The sequence below is a fragment of the Anas acuta genome, chromosome 11, assembly GCF_963932015.1.
Source record: "Anas acuta chromosome 11, bAnaAcu1.1, whole genome shotgun sequence".
NCBI lineage: Eukaryota > Metazoa > Chordata > Aves > Anseriformes > Anatidae > Anas > Anas acuta.
This window is the reverse complement of record NC_088989.1, coordinates 8,283,557-8,304,509: the sequence shown is the minus strand read 5'-3', so window position 1 is coordinate 8,304,509 and position 20,953 is coordinate 8,283,557. Positions and strand designations below refer to the sequence as shown.

The 20,953-nt window shown below is 43.3% G+C and overlaps 1 protein-coding gene across 2 annotated transcripts in view; it reads left to right on the top strand.

Moving 5' to 3' along the window:
- Positions 1-5,954: 5,954 nt before the first annotated feature.
- The window catches only part of PTPRG (protein tyrosine phosphatase receptor type G), a 398,462-nt gene continuing 383,463 nt past the window's right edge, over positions 5,955-20,953 (top strand). The window contains exon 1 of one of the 2 annotated variants that reach the window (XM_068694010.1): positions 5,955-6,033. In XM_068694010.1, the coding sequence (XP_068550111.1) occupies positions 5,970-6,033 (64 nt within the window). In that variant the 5' untranslated portion in view covers positions 5,955-5,969. Of the gene's footprint in view, positions 6,034-7,781; positions 8,391-20,953 lie in introns of those variants that run through there. The other variant, XM_068694009.1, reaches the window with a different exon arrangement.

Genomic DNA, 20,953 nt, shown 5'->3' with positions numbered 1-20,953 from the left:
GGCACAAAGATATGCGTCATGAACATGAAATCTGTGTAGAAAAGATAAGAGTACGTTCTTGCAACACTTCCAAAGTAGCAAAACTCTGTAGAAAGTAACATCAACAATTGCATTATTGGGGTATTTGATCATATCCCCCCTTGCACTCGTAAAATTTCAACTCAGATCCAAGTTGGTGTAGTTCCAACAAAGTGAATGCCTGGTCATTTACATCGGTGGAGTTGAGCCCAACTACAGTAGATATGTATTTGATGACAGTTGAAAAGATTAATGAAAATCATTTCAGTTGCATAAGGGATGTAAACTGACAGGGGTCTGGATTATTGCTTATTCAGCTTTTCGGACAGCATCTTTTCACTTCCAAGAAACCCTTTTTAGATGCACCAAGAGGAGACAGGATGAACTCCAGCAAAAAGCTGTTTGCAGACAGGTAGCTCATGCTCATGACAGTCATCTTTGGCAGGAGACTGAGGGAATAGAAAGCCATCTAGAGAAAACAAAAGATACTTTATTGGTGTGCTGTACTGCCAAATCTCGGTGGCCTAGATACGTTTTTGTTGTTTAGCTATTTCCATCAGTGCTTATTGGTATGTATTGATCTGACCAGCAGTGATGTCTATAGGGTCACTGTGGGTATTTGATTTTATCCCTTTCTTTGGAAGGTTTATTAATATTGACTCTTCTTCATTTAATTGGGGCACTAGCTATGGAATCCCTTTTTAATGGAATCATATTAGCTAATGTACTGCCTGTCCACACTCAAATCCAGAGTGCTTCACACAAGCCCATATTTGAGTAACTGATAATGTACAAAAAATAAAAAATAGTAATAAAAAAAAATCTGTAAAGCCGGAGAGGAATGGCAAAGACAGAACTGAACTGCAATCTGCAACCTGAATTTCTCAACACACAAGGCCCAAAATATAGTGAGAATTACTTGTCCCTGTAACACATAAATGTTATTTCTTTCCTTGTCCTGTCAAGGCCTCCCCCACTGCACCCTCCAGGTGCTGTATTCATTTCTGCAGTGTAATTATTCACATCTGCACAACCTGTTGTAAGTTACCAACTAAAAAAGGTAGCCAGGACATACAAGCTTGCACATTTTCTTACAGCTGTACACAGAACAATCTATCACCCAAAGAATAAAAGCTTGGCAAATGTTGCTCTTTCACTTCTTCTCTTAAACAGATTTGAAGACTAATTCTACCATTTATAGAACAGATTTATTTATTTATTTTGCCCTAAAGTACTCTCTTGGGATTGCCTAGGAAAGTATTTTTGCTTGATTGGTCTTCATTGTAGAGCAATTTCAGAGGCCTGGCTTTGGACACCATTTGCAATGGGTTCATATTAGAAGGTCATGTCTTGTTACAGGGCCATTATTGCCTCTCCCCCTTGGGACTGTTGCAGGCCTATGATTTTCCCCTTCACAAGTAGATTCTGACACATCTTTTTTGACATCCATGTAGCACTAACTCCTTTGACAGAAAGCAGCATTGAAATGGAAGAGGGGAAAGGAACAGCAGAAATTCCCCCCTCACCAAATGTATTCATTCTCACTGATTTACCTACAGGGGAAAAGTTGAAGTCTGCTATTTTGGTTGTAATGAAGGAGACCTTTAAAAGAGTAGATATCCTGTTGTGATTTTGGCATTCTGGAGTCCTCAGAAACACAAGTGATCTGGAGGTTATTAGGGACAAGAAGATTGTTCATATTAACTGTGTCTAGAACCAGCAACCTGCAGCCACACCATTCCTTATAGCAGCTGCTGTTCAGCCCGAGCTCCTGCTGCCTGCAGACACTGCCTGTCCTCAAGTCAACTTTCAAGGAAGTTCCTCGGGTCCCCATTAAATTTAAATGATGAAAATATCCAAGCAGGGAAAACTTAAGGCCACACAGAGTGCATGGCTCATCCATCCATTGTATTTAGTAAGATAACTTTATATTTACTGTGCAAACATATTTAGGCCATTTTAAGAAATACAGATCCAACCAAACACTTTTTAAACCGTGCTTTGATGATGAGAGGTGAACATGTTGTCCATACTTGAAGTAAATGATGTCTTCACATCATGCCCTTAGGTTTTAAGTTGCTGCACAGCTCTTCAAACAAACAGTGAAAACTGGCCATTTGTGGAAACTATATATATATTTATTTTATTTTATTTTATTTTATTTTATTTTATTTTACTTTATTTTATTTTATTTTATTTTATTTTATTTTATTTTGGACAGTTCTGTCTCTGTCTGCTGTAGCTTCAGGGCCCTCAGGACACTTCTCTGTGTGTACAGTACAAAAGACCACATCCAAATTCCTGCACACACCAAACTCAGCTGCTTATTGCCCTGGCAGAGTTCTGACACATCCCATGTCAAAGCTACCGTGTAGGAAAAAAACTGACGGTTGCAGTTATCTCACTGGCAAGCTGCATGATTGTGTTAAAAACATCCAGGCTGGCTAAAAGCCTTCCCAGTCAAAAGGATTTTCGCTTCCCTACAACTGATGTTCCCAACACTTACATTGAACCCAAATATTATTGAAATCTTTAAACATTCATATGTATTTTTTATCAATAAGAAAAGACATTAAGTCTGTTGTCTCATTAGTTTCCACCTTAAATTCTGATGTAAGACAATGTATTCCTGGCGTGCTACTTACAGGGTAAGGGACGAGCAGGACAGCAGCTGGGTCTGCCATGCTCATCCCTCAGCTCCACTCATTAACATGCTTGCTCTGCTCACTGCTACACTGGTAGTAGATTTTTTTTCTTCTTCTTTTTCTTTTAACAAGAGAGGATTTGTGAATTAAACACACTTACAGCCCTAGCAAGGTCATACCGTAGGACTCTGAACTACAGTTGCTTTTCAAAGAAAGAAACTCATTGCTGATCAGCCTGGCCCTCCGCTGCGCCAGTCCCACACTTGTACCCAACGCAGTCATTCCAAGGCCATTTCAGGAGACAAAAGAGCTGTACGACATCAGGACTAGTATGCAGCTTTCAAGTAGGTCTTTCAGCATGTGACTAACTGCCTGGTCTGAATGATTTAGCCTAAACGTACCTGGAGGTGGGGGTTCCTTTCATAAATTACAAGAAAATTAATGTATAGGTCTTCCAAAGAAACATGGGCAAACCCTGTGGAACACTGCCCAGCCCAGACATCCCAGAGCATCACTCAAGTCAGCGCTCAGATACTCTCATTCATATAATGCTGGTTGTGCCACTGATGTGCAGCCTGAAAACATCTGCAGTAATCTCTGACCTACAGTGTACATTTTTACCTAATGTCTGCATCACCCATCAACATTTTTCATAGGTTTTGCTTTATCTGGCTCCCTGGGTTAATCTGTTTTTATGTCTTTATAAATCAAACAACACAGATGCTGTTACGCTTATATTGAAATAAAGCCCCCTTTTCCCTTGCAGATACTTTGCTCGCCCTTCACCTCTGTTTCTCAGCAGGTTCTCAGGTACCATATAAGACTTTCAAAGCCTCTCAGCACACTCCAAGAAGAATGCATCTGTCTTGAGGCTATGATAAAGTAACTCTGCAATAATATAATTTATGAAACTACAAGCTCAGCATCTTCTTTTTCCTTCCTATGCAAAGCCAGATAGGAACCAGGACTGCTGAATTAACCTGGAAGTTTATGCCTCACATGACTTGTAAAATCTGCACAGTAGTTGCTTTTCAGATAATTCACACTGATTTATCCTTTCAGGGCCAGATCCTTACCTGGTCTGTTTCTCACAGGTTAACCATTCCAGTCAGGCTGGATGGATCTGTGATAACTTATCCCTTTTTTTCTAAATATGGTTTAACTTTCTGTATCTGATTTTTTTCTTTCATTTTTACTTTCCCAATCTTTTATATAGTCATTATACATGTTAAGAAGCCTGGTTTGGGAAAGATTAATGCTATTAATATTTTTCTAATTCAATAAACCCTCTCATCTTTGAACTTCTTGCAGTATTTTTCTGCTTTCTCCAGCTTTCTGCTAATTCAAACACATGACAAATGCGAGTCTTCGTTTCAGTTTTCTATTATTTCTCTTGTCTGATCAAATAAATTAACAGACTTTCATTCCTTTCCCAGGAGTGATGCCCATATGTTGATGAAGGCAGCATAAAAATATTACCTGTTCAAACAGGAGGTAAAAAAAAAAAAAAGATAAAAGTTAGTTTATGTTATTCACTGTTCCATGCAAACCAGGCAGACATGCCGATCCCATTCCTTTCACCTTGACAGCACCCACCATGTTTAACGGTAAATATTGCAGGATTTGCAGAAGACCCATCAGTCTGGTTTAACTGCACTGTATTATAATGTCCCTTTACAATCTCTTCATACAGTAGCAGTTATTTTAATCACATCACAGTACTTTAGGCACTGGGAAAGAATCAGCTGTCCTATCTAATGTACACTCTCCCCAGTCACGTGGCACTGGGCCGGCAGAGCAGCGTGCTGCTAATGCAGTTTTCTCTGTTTGGATAGTTAAAGCTACATCTCCAGGCCAATTTGTACCTGTGTATTGTTGATAGACGCTGTGCCATGGGCAAAGAGATACTGCAGGAAATGGATTCTCATTTGACCGTGTTTAATTTTGTTCTCTGGATCTCCATCATACATCTTTCCATTTCTCTGCCCACCCCAATTGCCAATGTGAAATAAAGCAACTTCCGTCACTGCAGCTCCTAAACCGATGTGTGACGATGCAGTGATTGATTTGCCACTCCAGGAAAAGTGGGTCGTTGTACAAGTTGTACCACAGCGTGCTGAACCAAGCTGTTCGTGCCGACATCTGGGTTTTACAGATTTATTTTTAAAAGTTCGGACCTGAAGGGACTACTGTGAATATCCATCCTGAACACTTCTGGTTTTTGATGGGAACACTGCTGTTCTAAAATCTTTCTTAGCAGCTTAGAGGGGTCTGAAGTCATCTATTCTCCTCAGGAGACAGCCTCCTGCTTATGTATTCTATATCTTATTTGTATATTTGCTCCAAGAATGGAAAACATATAATTCCTCCAATTCTAAGATATGGGGGAAGTTTCAGATTTGTAACTTTTCAGGACAGGAAACTGTAAACTAATGTAAAATTATATTTGAAATATAAAATTGTATAATTAATAGCTTTCACAAAGAATGTTAAATCAAGGAGAAAAATAGTGATGCAAATTGCTCTTTGAAAAAAAAAAAATCCATTACTTTTGTTCTTCTTTTGTGAGATTGCAATAATGTTTAATAACTTTTCACATTTAATGACACCTGTTGAAACTCACTGTAAGATTGCCTCTTACATGCCAGGCAGACATCATTTGAAGAGCTAAGTCTGAGTACTGGAGGGGAGCTGCCTACTTAACTTGTATTCTACCAGTAAAGTCAGGAATAGATTGCTGAATGGGGAATATTTTGCAGGTTTTTCTAGAGCAGCCCAAGGAGTAAACTAATGTTACTGGTGAGACTGTTTGTTTGTTTTTCGTTTTCCTTGTTTGTTTCATTTTGTTTCTCAGAGGAACAAAGATTGTGGGAATTTAGCTCTTTAAATTTTATCTTTGCTTTTATTAGAGTTGAAGCCAACCTTCAAACTCCACCTGTTTTGGGAAATGATTTAATGAACAATGAGTTGGATAGGAACTTTCTTCAGGGCCTATAAATCTTTTGCTTTGTTTTCAATAGACCCTTAAGCAAGCACCTTCCTTCTTTGCACACCCCAAAGTGTGGTGCCTTCATGGGCAGAAAACATCTAATCGAGTCCTTAAATCCTTACACTGTTAAAATCCTTATTGGGATAAACACAGTTTTTCTTAGCAAGGACTGCATTCTTAACTTCCAACTGTGCTTTTTGGCAGGCACAACCTGGGATGTGGAGAGAAGGCAAAAGAAAGCCTATCAAAATGCGGCGCCTGCTAATTGGGGGCCCTTGGGCTGCAGTGTAATCCACTGATTTGGCTTCCTGTTCTGCATGGGGCAAACCTGGACGGACACAAAGCCACCACCCCCTCCAGAAAGCGCAGGGCAAAGCAGTGGTAAGTGCTTGAGCCGTGGAGGGCTCTGCTCCAGTGATCCCTTATGTTGGGGCAGGGGGAGGGAAAATCTTTGCCTTTCCACTGAATAAATAAATCTGCATTCCCTTCTGAAGTCCCTTACTCGGTTCCTCCTCTTGCCCCCATCCATTCTCCTTTGGAAACACCACGGATGTGGAAGGCTTTCAGGTAAGCAGAGAGGAGACGGTCACAGAAAATGACAGAGCCAGAGCTGAGCACAGCACGCACTGATAAACCCCTGCCAAACCCTTTCCATTCTGAAACAGAATCTCCGTAATGGAAATAATTACCAAAGAAACAGACAAAAACTACTTCTGAATGAAATTTAAGCTTCAGCAGACCACAGCACCGCCAGGAAATGCCAAGTACAAGTAAGCCATCCCTTCATCCTGAATTCACACCATTTTCTGTTTCTGTTTCCTGTGCAAAGTTATCAATCACTCAGAAACTGCTGCTGGGGGTGGGCTGCGGATCAAGCTTTGGATGCAGAGTGCCTTGGGACAGGCTTCACCTGACTGCAAAAAAATCAGACAACTGCCTCCTTTTGAGGGGGCCTCTGAAAATACCTAGTATGATGCGTGGTACTGGGAGGAAAAACAGTGATTTGGGGGGAACCTCTGACAGTTGTCAGAATGATGCATGTTGCTGAGAGAAAAAGAAAAGCAGTTGTGCGGGGAGAAGGGGGCTCTGGCAATACCCACCACAGTACTGGGGGAAAAAAAAAAGCTGTATGATTTTGTGTCTGGCCTCTGGCAATACCCAGAATGAGGCATAGTACTGAGGGAGGAAAAAAAAAGCTGTGTGATTTTGGTGATGATTCCTGGCAATACACAGCACAGCATTAGATGAAAAAAACCTGTATGATTTCTGGGGGGCCTCTGGCAATACGCAGCATGATATGCAGTACTGAGGGGGATGCAGGGAAAGTGTCTGATTTTGGGGGAGCCAGATACCCTTGGCAATACTTGGGCTAATGGTGCTAGGGGGGTGTCATGGGAGGGGTGGGGGATGCTGGCCGGGACACCCAACACCAAGCCCCAGCCTCCTTCAGTGAGGGCAGTGTAATGACACAAGTAACTTCCAGGCAGCCTTCATCTGCATAGGAGTGCAAAATGTGAAATTACGAAGGACAGAGTCCCTCGGCTCCGTTCCAAGTGCCCCCTGCCCTCCTCACTCACAGACACATACACACACACACACACACACATATAAACATACATACACATATAGGCACACACATACACGCACATATCCATTCATACATATACATACACACACTCACACATGTTTACATGCAGACATGTACACAGGGTGATGGTTGGACCAGATGATCTTGAAGGTCTTTTCTAACCTTAGTGATACTATAATATGTACACACATACAGACACACACATATACATACATATACATACACATACAGACACACACACATACAAGCACACATATTCACACACACATATATACAGACACATGTACATATATATACATATATACACATGTACATACATATACACACAAATAAATGCATTCACACATACAAATTCATATATTCTCTCTCTCTCTCTCACACACACACATTCACACACACACAGACCCAAGGCAGCCGCCGCCGCCCGGCAGTCCCAGCCCGGGCCGTGTGCGCGCACACACGCGGGTCCCCGCGGCACAAGCGCGCCCCCGCCCCACCACCGCGGCCGCTTTAAGGGCGGCGGGGGCGCGCCGCCGGGGCGCCCGGCGCGCCGCCGCCTCGCCTCTCCTCTCTCCCGTCTCTCCTCCTCTCCCCGCTCCTCTCCTCCTCTCTCCTCGCCGCCGCGCCGCGCTCCCTCTCCCTCGCCCCGCTTTAAAGTGCGGGCCAGGATCCGGGCTCGGCCGGCACTTCCTGTGGGGCGGGATGGAGCGCGCCGGGGCCCCGGCTGACCGCCGCCCGCCCGCCCGTGCGCGGAGGCGGCTCTGAGCGCCCGCTCCGCGGCATGCCCCGCGCCCCGCCGCCCGTCTGAGCCGCCCCGCACCGCCCCGCTCCGCTCCGCGCCCCAGCCGAGCGGTCCCCCCCCCCGTTTTCTCCGGGGGCGCGGGGAGAAACTTGTTTTCAACAAGTTTTTTTTTTTTTAATTTTTAATTTTTCCTTTTTTTTTTTTTTTTTTTGTTTTTTTCCCCTCTCCTCCCCCCCCCTTCCCCTCCCCTTTTCCCTCTCCGTTCTCTCCGCGCGTGAATTGTTTTAGCCCCCTCTCCCCCCTTTCGATGTGCGGCTTTGGACATGCGGAGGCTACTGCAACCGTGTTGGTGGATCTTTTTCTTGAAAATCACCAGCTCCGTGCTGCATGATGTGGTGTGCTTCCCCGGTGAGTGTGCCGCGAGGGGGAACCGGCGGGAGGAGAAATACGGGAGGGATCCCGGGGCCGCCGCCACGCGTGTCCGTGCCCCCCGTGGGGGCTCAGGGGGGCCCCGAGTGCCCCCTTCCCACGCGTGGCCCCCACGCCGCTTCCCTGCAGGCTGCTGCGAGTGCGGCTCCGCCGTGTGTCCCCCCCGGTGCCTCGCAGCCCCCCCCGGCGTGGGGCGGCCGCAGGGGGGTCCCCGGCCCCCTGCCCGCTGCCTTGGGGGGCTCCCGTTGTGCCGCGGGACCGGCGCCCCCATAGGAGCGCGGCTCCGCGCCTTGGTCCCTTCCTTGCAGCCCCCCCAAAAATCAAACTTACTTGTGCGCCGTGCTCAGCACCCCCCCCAGCCCACTCGTGACCTTGCCGGGGCCGCTCCGCACCCGGGGGCCGGCTGGGTGCAGCCCCCCCGGCACCCAAATGAAGCGGGGCGACACCCTGAGCCCACCTTGCTTTTCCTCTTTCCCACCCCATAACTCGTCTCAGCCCCCCCCCCCATCCCCGCACCCCCACCCCAAAACGCCGCGGCCGCTCGCCCCGCACCGGGACCCGCGGCCCCAGCAGCGCCCCCGGCCCGGGGGAGCCCGCGGGGCTCCGGCCGCCCACCAGGGGCGCTGTGGCGCTGTGCGGACCCCCCGGGTCCCCCCGGCTCCGCGCCCCTCCGCTGCAAGCGGGCACGAAGCACGCCCGGCTGCTGGGGACCCCCCCCCAAGTCGAGGGCTCCTTGAAAATGACTTAACAGCCCCCCCCGCTTGAACACCCCCTGCCCCAAAAGTGGTGGTTTTGTTGGTTTAACTGGTACCCGCTTCGGGCGCCCACCCTGCAGGGGGGAGTTTTGGGGGTCCTGGCTAGTTCGAGCCCCCTGCCCCGTGGGGTCTCTGCCCTGCATCTCCTGCTGGGTGTCCCGGTGTGTTGCCCTGCTTGAGGGCTGTGTCCAGGTGTGCAGATGTGCAAAAGAAGTAAATTCTGGAAGCTTTATAGGAACTTCCACTTTTTTTTTTTTTTTAAATGCACTTAATTTTTTTTTCCTAACCCCAAGCACGGAGATGAGCAGGTAGACTCGTCATATCCCAGTCTTTCCAGCAGCTTCTGGGATGGTAAAATGATTTGAAGCAAAAAGAAAATAAGCTGGAGAGAGGGTTAATACCTCTGCAGCTCTTGAAGAAACATTTATCTTCTTTGTATTGATTTCTTCTCAATTTCAGCCCTCAGAGTGAAGCCTTTCTCTCTGGTTCTGATATATATTGTACAGTAATTACATCTAGAAGGCAGGCTGTAGGAACGCTTCAGGAAAACAAGCTATGATGTAGGTTTAATATGACAGTATTGTAAGGCGTGCTGATTTAGATCAGTGGTGTTTGAACCAGATAATATTTGCATTATGGTTTGAATATAAAGATGAATGCGAGCAGAAAGCAGTAGGTCTGTGGACGTTTCCGCGTGTAGGTAAACTCTTTAATGCTGGAAGTAGGAGCTGTAAAACAGCTGGGTAATACTTAGCCACGAACAGCCCTGAAACATGCCTAAAGGTTTGCTCGGGAAGCAAACTGTTTTCCAGGAGGGCTTTTATGCATTTAGTCTCCGTACCGAGCTACCATGTTAGACCTCAGTGACTTCCTTACTCTTTTATGCCTTCTTCTGAAAAGCGGTAATGTCTGGTGTGCGTGCGTGCAGGGGGGCGGTAAGTGAGACGTCGTGATAAACAGGGACGCTCAGACTCTGATCTGGTACATCAGAGATGCCCGAGGCAGGAAAGCTGCAGGGAGGATCTCAGTGGACTATAACAGGACATTGGTGCTGACAACATCCAATGGCAGATCATTGGAATTTGTGTTGGCGGGGAATCCCGGCCGGTTATTAACCATTTAGTATCTACCGCAAGTATTTCAGTTCCTTTAATACTATTTTCTGGAGAGAGGATTAGAGAACTAAGGTGTCTGTGTGTTAAATAACAAGCATCGTTCCTCCCTCCACTTCGTATCCACTTTTCTTTCAATGAAAGAGGTCACTATTTATTTTCTCTCCAGCAAGTCACCTTACTTTGTAAAGAAACATAAAGGCTGTTTTTCCTTTGTTCACCAACAATAAACGAACCATGCTGAAAATAAGTCTTTGCAGTTTTCTTTTGTTAGGAGGACTGTAACAGATTTTCACTGTTTAAGTAGGTATTTGTGTTCCTTTGGTTGCAATAAGATGAAGGAGTCATTCTTGCATTAAAAAAAAAAATACGTGGGTAAGGTTTTGCTCTTTCTGAAGTGTTAAGTTCAGTGTATTTCTCCGTGGGCTTGTCATTGGTAATTGCATTGCTTAGTAAATCAAACTAAGACAAGGTGAAAGAGGATGTTTCCAGTGGGTCTGTTTGTTCATTTATCTGAATGCACAGTACCAAAAATCAGCAAGACACAAACATTAATGTTGCTGTGCTATCTTTGCTACATAGTTTCTCAGTGCTCTGTTCAGAGAGGTGTTTTTTTTTTTTTTTTTTTTTTTAAAGGAAAAAGCACACCTTTGTGCACTTTGCAGCTGTTGCTGTCCCTATCCTGTCATGTAAGGAGAGGTAATTGTTCACATTTTCTTAAGCTAGATGCATAAATAAAAGTAATTTTCTTAAATTTAGATTATCTATCTCTTAATAAATTGTTGCCGATCTGGCATCTGCCTGTAAATAGGTTTTGTATTTTGAGTCTTCTCAGTTTTGAGCTGAGAGTTAATTTTGCATGTAACTGTTTTCTGCTTGGAGGGAAAAAATGTCCAAGGAGCTTTTCCCTATATACTAATCAAATGCCACTCTGGATATTTTTTAAAGGTACCAAAAAGGCTAGCTCTGTTTATTTGAGGTTTTACAGAGGAAGGTGTGTTGTGCACGTAGAGAAATACGGAATGTACAGGAGAGGGCCCTCCAAGACTTTATTTAGTCCTGTGGCTTTTATGAAGATGACACTTCTTACATTTTAATTATCTCTTATTTTCAGTGCCTTTTTAAAATACAATTTACATTCCGGGAAGTCGCTAATGGTGTCCTTGCAGATAAAGAATGTTGAATGAGCTTTCCCAGGCTGTATGAGCTGAGCTTGCTAGTATGCTTCTTGGGGGGGAAACTCGGGGAGAGATTTGCTATCTGTTAGCAGCTTTACAGGAGCTGATTCGTGGTTAGCAGAGCCAGGACACAGCTTTCAAAAGCCTTCAAGCAGCCCCAGGAGCTGTCTGCGCCAGAGGAAGAGGTTCCCTAAGTTAGGGAGGGAGGAGGAGGAGGTGTCATGCAGGGTAGGGATACACAAAATGACAACAACAACAAAAAAAGAAAACGATCTGAGGGTAGCTGGAAATTCCATCAGTCACATTAGGGCATTGAAGAGACTGAGGTTTGTGATGTCTGCAAAGCCTGTGCTCAGCATGGGGGTGCTGATCTGCTTGGGAGAGCAAGGGGAACTGATACCTGTGTTCTCTTGCTGTTCTCTCCTCCTACAATTCCTCTCCTTTTTCATTAGGAAATGGGGATGAAAGGGTTTTGATCCTATCCAAAAAATGGATGTTTCGCTCAGAGCAGTGAGGAACTTAATGTGAGTCTAGCACAGGTGTCATATCGCTCACCTGCCCTCCTGCATCCGCACTGGGAGCCTCTGCTGAACAAATGCATTCTGCTGAGCACTGCCGTTGGGTTCCCCTTTCCACCTCTGCTCCCCTGCCTGATCCCTGTCACAGCTGAGCACTGGGAAACATCCATTGCAGTGCAGCTTAAAGGAGAGAGAACGGTGTCAAGCTCTGTATTAGCCCTGTAAACGTCCAACTGGAAGCATGGAGAGATCTTGATACCATAGAAATCACTGAAAAAAAACTACTGATTTCAGTAGCATGATGGCTTCCCTCACAGTTTCTTTCCTTTTTTTTTTTTTTTTTTTTTGGCAGGGGAAATGGTTTGTCTGTAGTTATGTATGTGTGCTTAAAGCTGTTCTGTTATCAAGATGCTCAAGTTTAATAGTTGGGGTTTATATCCAATTATAGGAAATACAGATAACAATGGAGACCCTATCCAGCTTTTGATCAATGCTCAAGGACTAACTTGGAGTTTTCTGAAACAGTGTTGTTAAAAAGTTGGCTCTAGTTTCAGTGTTTGAGTTTCATGGTTGAATTACAGAAATGGCTTCAAACTATTAATCTCAACTATCCTCAGAAAAAATGCTAATCATTTGATTGCTGCTTTTTAGCAGCCAAATGAACGTGTGGAATGATGTGCTCTAAAGCCTAAGGGTGTAGTAATAACACTGCTTTAGCTAAAATGTAACTTTAATCTGAGAAATTATGAAAAAATTAGGCTCGTTTCTGTTTGCCTGAGTTCCTGTCCTTCCATTTTTAAAGATCACAGTTGCTCCTGTGTGTTGACCAAGCTGTAACTATTTATGCTTGCATGCTATGCTGCTTAGTTTGGTTCTAGCCAACAGTTTTGAAGTACTTTAGGAAGCGGAATCTCACCAGTAGAGAAAAGAGTGCTTGAAAGACATTGAGCCATCTCAGGATGCAGATGTGCTCCAAAGGGGTTAATTTATGCTTTTTTATATATCCCTTCTGGGGACTGCTTGCTTCCTTAGGTATCTAAATATCTTGACATTTTTTTCCCTTCTTCATGAGGTGTTTAAACTCCTGTCAATGTTTCTTCCAAGTGAAAATTGTAGACCTGCAACTTCTTGTACCAGGCTGGTGGGAGTGTCACTTCATCGATTGCCAGAGTAACTCCCAGGAAGAATCGGCCTCAATCAGCTTTGCAGAGACATGCAGGGTTTGGAAGCAAAGCAGAGAAGGAAGATGTAAAGGAACGTGCACTGCCATACTGAGCCGGGGAACCTGGGGTGGGACCAACTGGAGATGCCCAACTGGAGAATAACTTCTGATGAAAACAGCCAGTATTTACATTTCTCTGTCAAAAAAACATTTAGAGGGGAAAAACCAAACCAGAAAAGCCGTCCTTGGATATAATTAACTTTGCCATTACTTGGTATCTTGCGGTAATGCTGCTGATTGGGTTATCCGTGTTGCAGGCGAGACATCTGCATAATGTGACCTGTGGTAAGTTGGACTGGCTGCTTCTAACGCTGATACCACACGATAGAGCACTGCAAAGCAATGTTACTGCTGCAGTGAGGACAGAGGTACTCAGAGATGCAACAGGGCTACACTGGTCATGCCTTGAAATGCTTGCCTTTCAATGAACAGTCCTCTAGGCACAGCGGCCAGAATGCAGTGCTGGTTTGTGCCTTGAGCTGTCACGTACTTGTAGCCTGAGCAGAGGCTCTTCCAACCCAGAAAATGAACAGATGAAGGAGTGTGCAGAATGCAAGCAAAACAGGGAAGAAATATACTCTGTGGGTATTACTGTTTTGTTTTTCCTTTTATTTGGTTCTTTGTAGTATTACTGGGAAGCTGAGGGAAGCAGGGAAGCAGTGGTAGTGAATAAAATCTATACCTGGTGGAGGGAGGACACAGGGCAGTAAAAGATGAAATAAAGATGTTCATGCAATCACTGTAAGATATGTTTTTATTGCACTGAATGGGCTCACCTTTTGGCAATTCAAATTATCTTTGAGAGAACTATGGTTAAGGTAAAATCAGTTAGTACATGGCCTTGTTTTTTTAATGTGGTTTTATTATGCATCTTGAAGTTTGCTTGGGAGGTGAAGTACTAGCGTTCTTAATTATCAAGTCATTTGAATAATGATGAACCATTTTCTAGAACTTAAAACTTGACCGCATCGTGCACCTGCCAGCAGAACTGACACGTAAAATCTCAATTGACGTGGGTGTTGCAGTTTTTCTATGCATAAATGCTGCAGTGATGCCTGAATGTGTTTATCCTGTGCCAGTGTCTGCTTTGAGGGACTTTGCATTCATAGCATGGAGGCCTTTCTAAAGAAAATCTAGGTGTTTTGAGACTTGGATGCTTAGTGTAGGAAAGCTGATTTGAAAAATCCTTGCCTTTGCTTGCAAATACGTAATGAATGAGACCTTGAGCCCTGAAGAGCTGCATTGGTATTTAGGAGCAAAATGTGAGATGTTATTTGGTCTTGTGGCAGCTGTTCTCTCTTTTTGGAAATAAAATGTGCCTGTCTCCCTGACAGAGTGCTGTTAAAGTTCTTCTGCTGGGAGTCGGTTTATTCTGCTGACAGTAAAAGAAAGCTATCTGATAACTCTTTGCAGGCGAAGTGGACAGTTGTTCAGTTTTCCCACATTTCACTTTTTCCATCCTTTGTCCTTGTGGGAGGCTTGTAGGAGACATTGGAAATGCTATAATGCCTGCTTTAGTCTAAGCAATGCCTTGCCCTTTCTTTACTTCTACAAAAGCACCTGCAATTTGGATTATTGTTTTTTAGCAATATGAAGTCTTAGACCTGGAGCTCAGTGCTTTGTTTATGTGAGACGGGTTGAAAAGCAGTGTCTGTTGCTGCAGAGTGGCAGAGGCCTTCACTGTACGAAGTGGTGAGCAGGAAGTAAGCAAGGTATGAAGGCAAAAGCAATTGTGCCCTACACACCCGATGAGCCATTTTTCTACTGAAGGAAGTGGAAATGCTGCTTCTACCCTGACACTTGCTGATCCTAGATGGTGAGCAAACTACTTTCTCTGGGCCTCATTCCATTTCTTAAACATGGATGCCTGGGAAGAAACCCCCGCATTGAGGACCACTACCCTACTTTGTGGCACAGTTTGGTGTCCTTGGAAATGCTTCTATTAAATCTTTTTTGTTTTAAGGTGTAGTGGAGTTAGGGATACACGTCTCATTTTAGACCAGGTTTAGCAATTGATTTATTTATTTTAATGGCTGGATGTCTATATAAGCTTCAGCTTTATGGACCTCAGCATGCAACTGTACCCTCCAGCCAACCTCGTGCATCTCCATGCTCTGTGGATTGGATACCTTTCATATCCCCCCTGGCTCCTATGGGAAACCAAGTTGAGACAACAAAGATGCACAGTAGCTTTCAAATAATTAAGTACACATCCACATTGCTGTCTCAAGTGAGTTGAGGGATTAAATTTATTGTTGACTTTCATTGGGATTTAGATTCCTAACGTGCTTTGGCTCCTGGAGATTATGGATCCAGTCAAAGTAGGGATGAGGGCTTGTGTGGCATAACTGTCCCTTAAAAGTTGCATCCATATAGCAGGTGGAATTAACAGAAATGGTGGAGTGTTTCTTCTTGTTGGCCTCTGTGCTTCTCGTAACTAGTTTACTTATTATTCTTACACTGCCAGAGCTTGTGTATTTTGTATTTAAATCCGTGTTTAAAATACAACTAAAATTTGCCTGTTGACAGCAGTTGCATCATCTTTTAATTGGTGAGAATAGCTAATGGAGTATTCAGGTTCTAAAATTAGTTGTTTATTTTTCTTTTCTTCTTTGCCCAAGGGTTTTGCATCAGATTATATGGCTTCTGCATAACTGTTTGTGTTCCAAAGCAACACCTTTGTGCGGTTTTAGCTATTTAAGTAAGTGTTAAAAATACGGGCTCGGTGACAGCAGTTTCAGAAGCTGTGACTTTTTAAATTGTTTCTTACAAATTTGTTTATTCATTGTAAAGTGCTTCTCTTTTGTTTACTGTGAATTAATTCGTTGTTATCTTTGTAAACCTGGGGCGCAAAATGTGCAAGCTTACAGTGTTTTATCTTAGCATAATGACAGGTCCTCAGCTTTTGCAAATTGTCATAGCACCATTGATGCTACTGTTACTGTGGCAGTCTCCACCAGGTGAGGATTTGTACCATAACTCCCATCATGTGATCCTTCTGAAAAATGACTGTGCATCTTCTTTTCAGTATTTCCATTTTGTCAGAGGTGCATGGTTTTGGTACCCTCTCTGTGGTTCATGGAGAGTTTTTCTTTTACTGTGTGATTCTCCTTGCTGTGGAGCAGGGATGTCTAGTCCTGTTTAAATGCTGGCTCTCTGGGGGGATGCTTGTCATGTGTATCAGTTCCTGGAATCGTACTCGTGGGCTGTGCTTAGTTTTTTGACCAAAGCTGTGGCTGTTGCAAAGGAAGGTGTTAAGTTTTCTGTCAACAGTTGAGTTGTTTTTTAAACAAGCAATTATTTGTTTGCCTATTTTGAAGCAAGGCCCGACTCTTCTCTGAGTAAGGCAGCTACCAAAATAAATAAATTATCCAAAAAAGTTATTGCAAATATTCTGTGATTATTTTTCTGCAATAATTCTGTAGTTATTGGCTGCAAAGCTCATACTGCAAATGTACAGCTGTATTAACAGCTGTCCTGTTTCTGTTTCACTTTTCTCTCTTAGTTTAAAGAGCCCTCTGATATTTTCTTCCCATGACAGTACTTGCAATTTGCAATCAATCCATATCGCGGTGTCCTTCTGATTAACTCAGTGACCTGAGCTGCACAAGCCTCTTGCTATCAGATTTTATCCAGTCCTTGAATAATTTTTGTAGCAATCTCTTTTGCCTTTTCTCCAATTTTTATGCAACTTATTTTTAGAAAGGTGCACACTAGAACTAAATGCTGGTTTTGTTCATATTGTATATGGACAATGCTATTGCCCTTTCTGTTTGTCTGAGGATTTTCAGTGACCTATTTTTCTGCCACAGAAAAAAAGCTCGTGTTGTTTGCCTAGCGAGACTTTGAGATTGTTATTGGAGTCAGTGCTGAACACAATAATCTGCTCTCCAGTGGACGTGGCCTTTATCATTAATTATTAGTGTTTTTAAATTTAAGAAATTCTTTGAGTAGATTTTTTTAGTGACTTGACTAAATCTGGGATGGCGACTTTACCAATATAAAGGCAGGCTTCTGCAGTTGTAATGTCTTCGATGCGTCTCTTGCTGTTTTTTCTTTGCCACCCCTGGCCATCAATTGCAGCACCAAGCAGTTTGTAAGGGAGCAGCAGTTAGTGTGTCCAGTGCATCCCATGATGGTCCAGGTGCACAGTGCATGCAATTGGGAAATTACTTGAAATGGTTAACTTAGGTTTGATTTCTGTATTACTGTGTTGCGAGCTGTGAAATCCTCACACATCTCCAGAACAAGGTTATGGCCTTCTGTTTGGTACTGAGCCCTCATGCTTGTCCCTGACTCGGCTAGCAGTTGAGCCTCACCTGAAACTCAGAGACTAGATTGCAATTTGGGTGTAAACCAAAGAAGGCAATAGATTCTTTTTTTAGGAGTGTTAAATGTTTTTTTTTTTTTCTTTGTTACCCCATTCTCTCACCCCCTTACTGTTACTCATGCTGCTATTTTTGGTAAAACTGTATTTCTTGTAGTGTCCTCACTTTCTCCTGCTGGATTCAGGTAGGAGGGAGTAGATATGGAGCAAACTGTAGGAGTTTAGATCTGCTCTGCTGCTGTGACTGGTTCCATTAGGATGTCCTCCCTTGGAGGCATTTTTAGCTTGCACCTGTGACTGTTTTGAGTGAGCTTGTACCATGCACCAAATGAGGACAAATGATCCATTCTCCCCCTGCTTATGCGGCTCTGTCTGTGAAGGTGGAGAGATGCTTCCTTATGACTGAAGTAGAGAGGAAGTCTGATATTCCAAATGTGAGAGCCTTCAGCAAAAAGCACGCAGAAGATCTGATCCATTGCTGTAAGCTAATATTGGATCAAGTTCTGGCATGCTGAAAGGATCATAAACTTAATTGTGCTTGATTGTAGCTGATATGTCTCGTCTGCTTCAGGAGGACAGAGTGCAGGATGAGCCAGGTGGGTCCTGGCAGTGGGTGCTGCCTGAAGAGCTGGGAGGAGCTGCTAGGCAGCCTGCCAGGAAGGTTTTAACTAACACTAAAAGTGATGGACTGGGTGGTCATCAGCAGAAGGCCCTTCCAGCATCCTTCCAGTGTACATGAAGCACCTGGTTGCTGCTGCTCAGTGTCCCTGCTTGCCCTGGAGGACTGCAGGAGCACCGTGTACCTGCAACTACTGCAGCCTGGGAAAGGCTTGTGGCCAGAGACTCTGCTGTGCATGGAGGGGGGAGCGTGGTGCTGCCCGGTGTTGTTACTTGCTAAAGCGTGAAGCCTGCAAGTAATGGTAATACAAATGTATTTCAATTTGTAACCTGGCCTTCTGTATCAAGATTGGACTACTTCTATTCTGTTGCACATGTGCTTCACTTGGGGAACATGCTGATAGTACTTAACATTTAATTGCTTTTCTTGATTTTATTTGTAAATTAGAATCTAGATGTTCTGTAAGAGGAGAAAAAAAGTACAGCTTAATTGGACAACATTTTAGAGTTTAAAAAAAAAAAGACACACTGCTCTCCAGCATTTGGTGCTGAGACAAACGCAAACTTATTTATTGATCCATACATATGATATCATATTTTAACTACTGTCTAAACTGGAGGTCATCTCTAAACTAGATTACTTAAGAATCTGTCTATCTTATCGCATCTTGTACTCATTTATAGTTGTTTCCATTTCTGGCTTTGTCAGAGAGACAGCTAGTGTTTCAACCTAAATTAAAATCAATAAGAAGCAATTTCATTTGTTTTTTAACTACTAGAGCAGGCTTTTTTTTTTTTTCTAGCAAAAGTCTGTATGTTCAACTAAGTCACTTGGTTCATTCCATCAAGATAATTGCCAGACCTCATTAATTCCTCATTTTTGCATATGTAGGAATGGGTTTGTTTTCCAGTGTACCTAATAAAATGTCAAATATGATTTAAAAATAAACATTTATTTTAAATCATCATTGGGAAGTAAATGCGGTAAAGAATCCTTGGCAGTTAGAAGTAGTTTAAAAACAGTTGGAGAGGAAGCATATGCTTGGGGAGCTGTGAATGGGTGGCTGTTGGTGCAGGAGCCCTGCACTGGCAGGGCAGCCCAGGCTTCCCGTGGCCTGTTTGGGCAGGGAGGACATGCAGTGAAAAAGCCAGTCTAGGTCTTTGTGCCTTCAGCCCTTGGCTTGGATATGTCTGCATTTCACTAATTCATGTAAGAAGCTGCTGTCATGTTGTCAGCTGGCTCTTTTACACACAGCCAGCAGATTGCCAGCAATAACAATTAACCTGGGTCAAATTCAACATGGAATTCAGGCTGAAGCAATGTTGGTGCTTCCCAGATAAGGCAACGGTGAACCAGAACATAGAGTAAATATCTGCAGGTAATGCTGTGAAGGAGTGTCCAAAATAGGATGTGTTGCTGCTCTGGTGAGTTGATCACAGGGTGCACAAAATCATTCTCTTTAATTTGCAGTACAGGCTGCCTGAAATGGACAGAAATGGACATGTTACTGAGTAATGGTTGTCCTCTGTGTCACTTTATGAAGGTTCAATTTTCACTGGCAAGGCTTGCTGTCACTGGTGGTGATACCTAGCTGGAATTAGTTTGTCTTCAGAAACAGCATTTCCAAAAAGGGTAGACCAGCTGCTGTGAAGAGGAACCTGGCTTTTTCGTGGAAGCTTTTGGTAAGGTGTTTGCTCCACCTCTTGTGTGGGAAGTGAAGCTTGACATCCAGCATAGTAGGGCCCATGTCTCTGGAGCATTTTTATTCCTCTTTTTTATTGTATTTTAAATTGTACAAAGTGAAACTTTAATCCCTCCAGAAATTAATGTGTGTTTTTTTTTTTTTTGTTGTTTTTTTCCTTAAGATGGATGTCTGGCTGCTGTAATACTGCTCACTGCTTCTCATAATTTCAGAGAAGTTGAAGAATTCTTGGAATTCTTAATTCTGAATACCAGAACCTCTCAGGTGGTCTAAATCTAATTTCTTGCTTAACTGTCCTTCTTTGAAGCTCCTAAGTATTATGAGCTACCAGTTATTTTAATCTGTTGTGTTCAGTTTTCTCTCACCTTTTCCTTTCTTTCCCCATGCTTTGATTGAGATACGTTAATGAATCAAGGAAGAGGGCAAACAAAAGGCATAGAGGCAGATCTGGTTACCCTGGTAATCAAAGCAAATGTCTATTCCTTGAAGTTGCTGCTAAAGCAATGCTTTATAGGAACAAAACATAATTAATAACTAGATGATACTGATGAAGAGCAAGCTTCCTTCATCCTTGAAGGCAACTTCAGGTTAGTGCATGAACTGTTTAAATATGATATCAAAACAGCAAATGAGTTCTCTTTAACTAATCACTTAAAACCACATAGGAATTTGTGCTTGTGTGCCAAGAAGCCAGCTGTGTTTGAAGTGTGAGCAGACCTGGTATACACTGATCCAGGAAAGCAAGGTAAAAGTGAGCTGCCCCACGCTAGTGATGCCTACAATAAGTGAATCCCAAGCAAAAGTTTATTACAAGGAATAATGCACAACAGCACAAACAGATTCTCTGTCAAAAAGGTAATTAATACCTCATGTCAAGCACTATCTGCATGTACTGCTTTCTCTATTTCATGCTATTAAGTAGTGTGACCTTTTCTCTTTCAACAATTAGCTTTCAAGGTGAAAACCAACTTAGGAAGTAAATTAACTTTTTTTTTTCACTGGGTCTGAGGAGCCTTCTGGTTTCCCAGTAGTCCTGATTACACCTTCATGCTTTACAGTTTTGATAGCTATCTTGATCAATTACTCTTCATTTCTGTAGTTTGAGATTG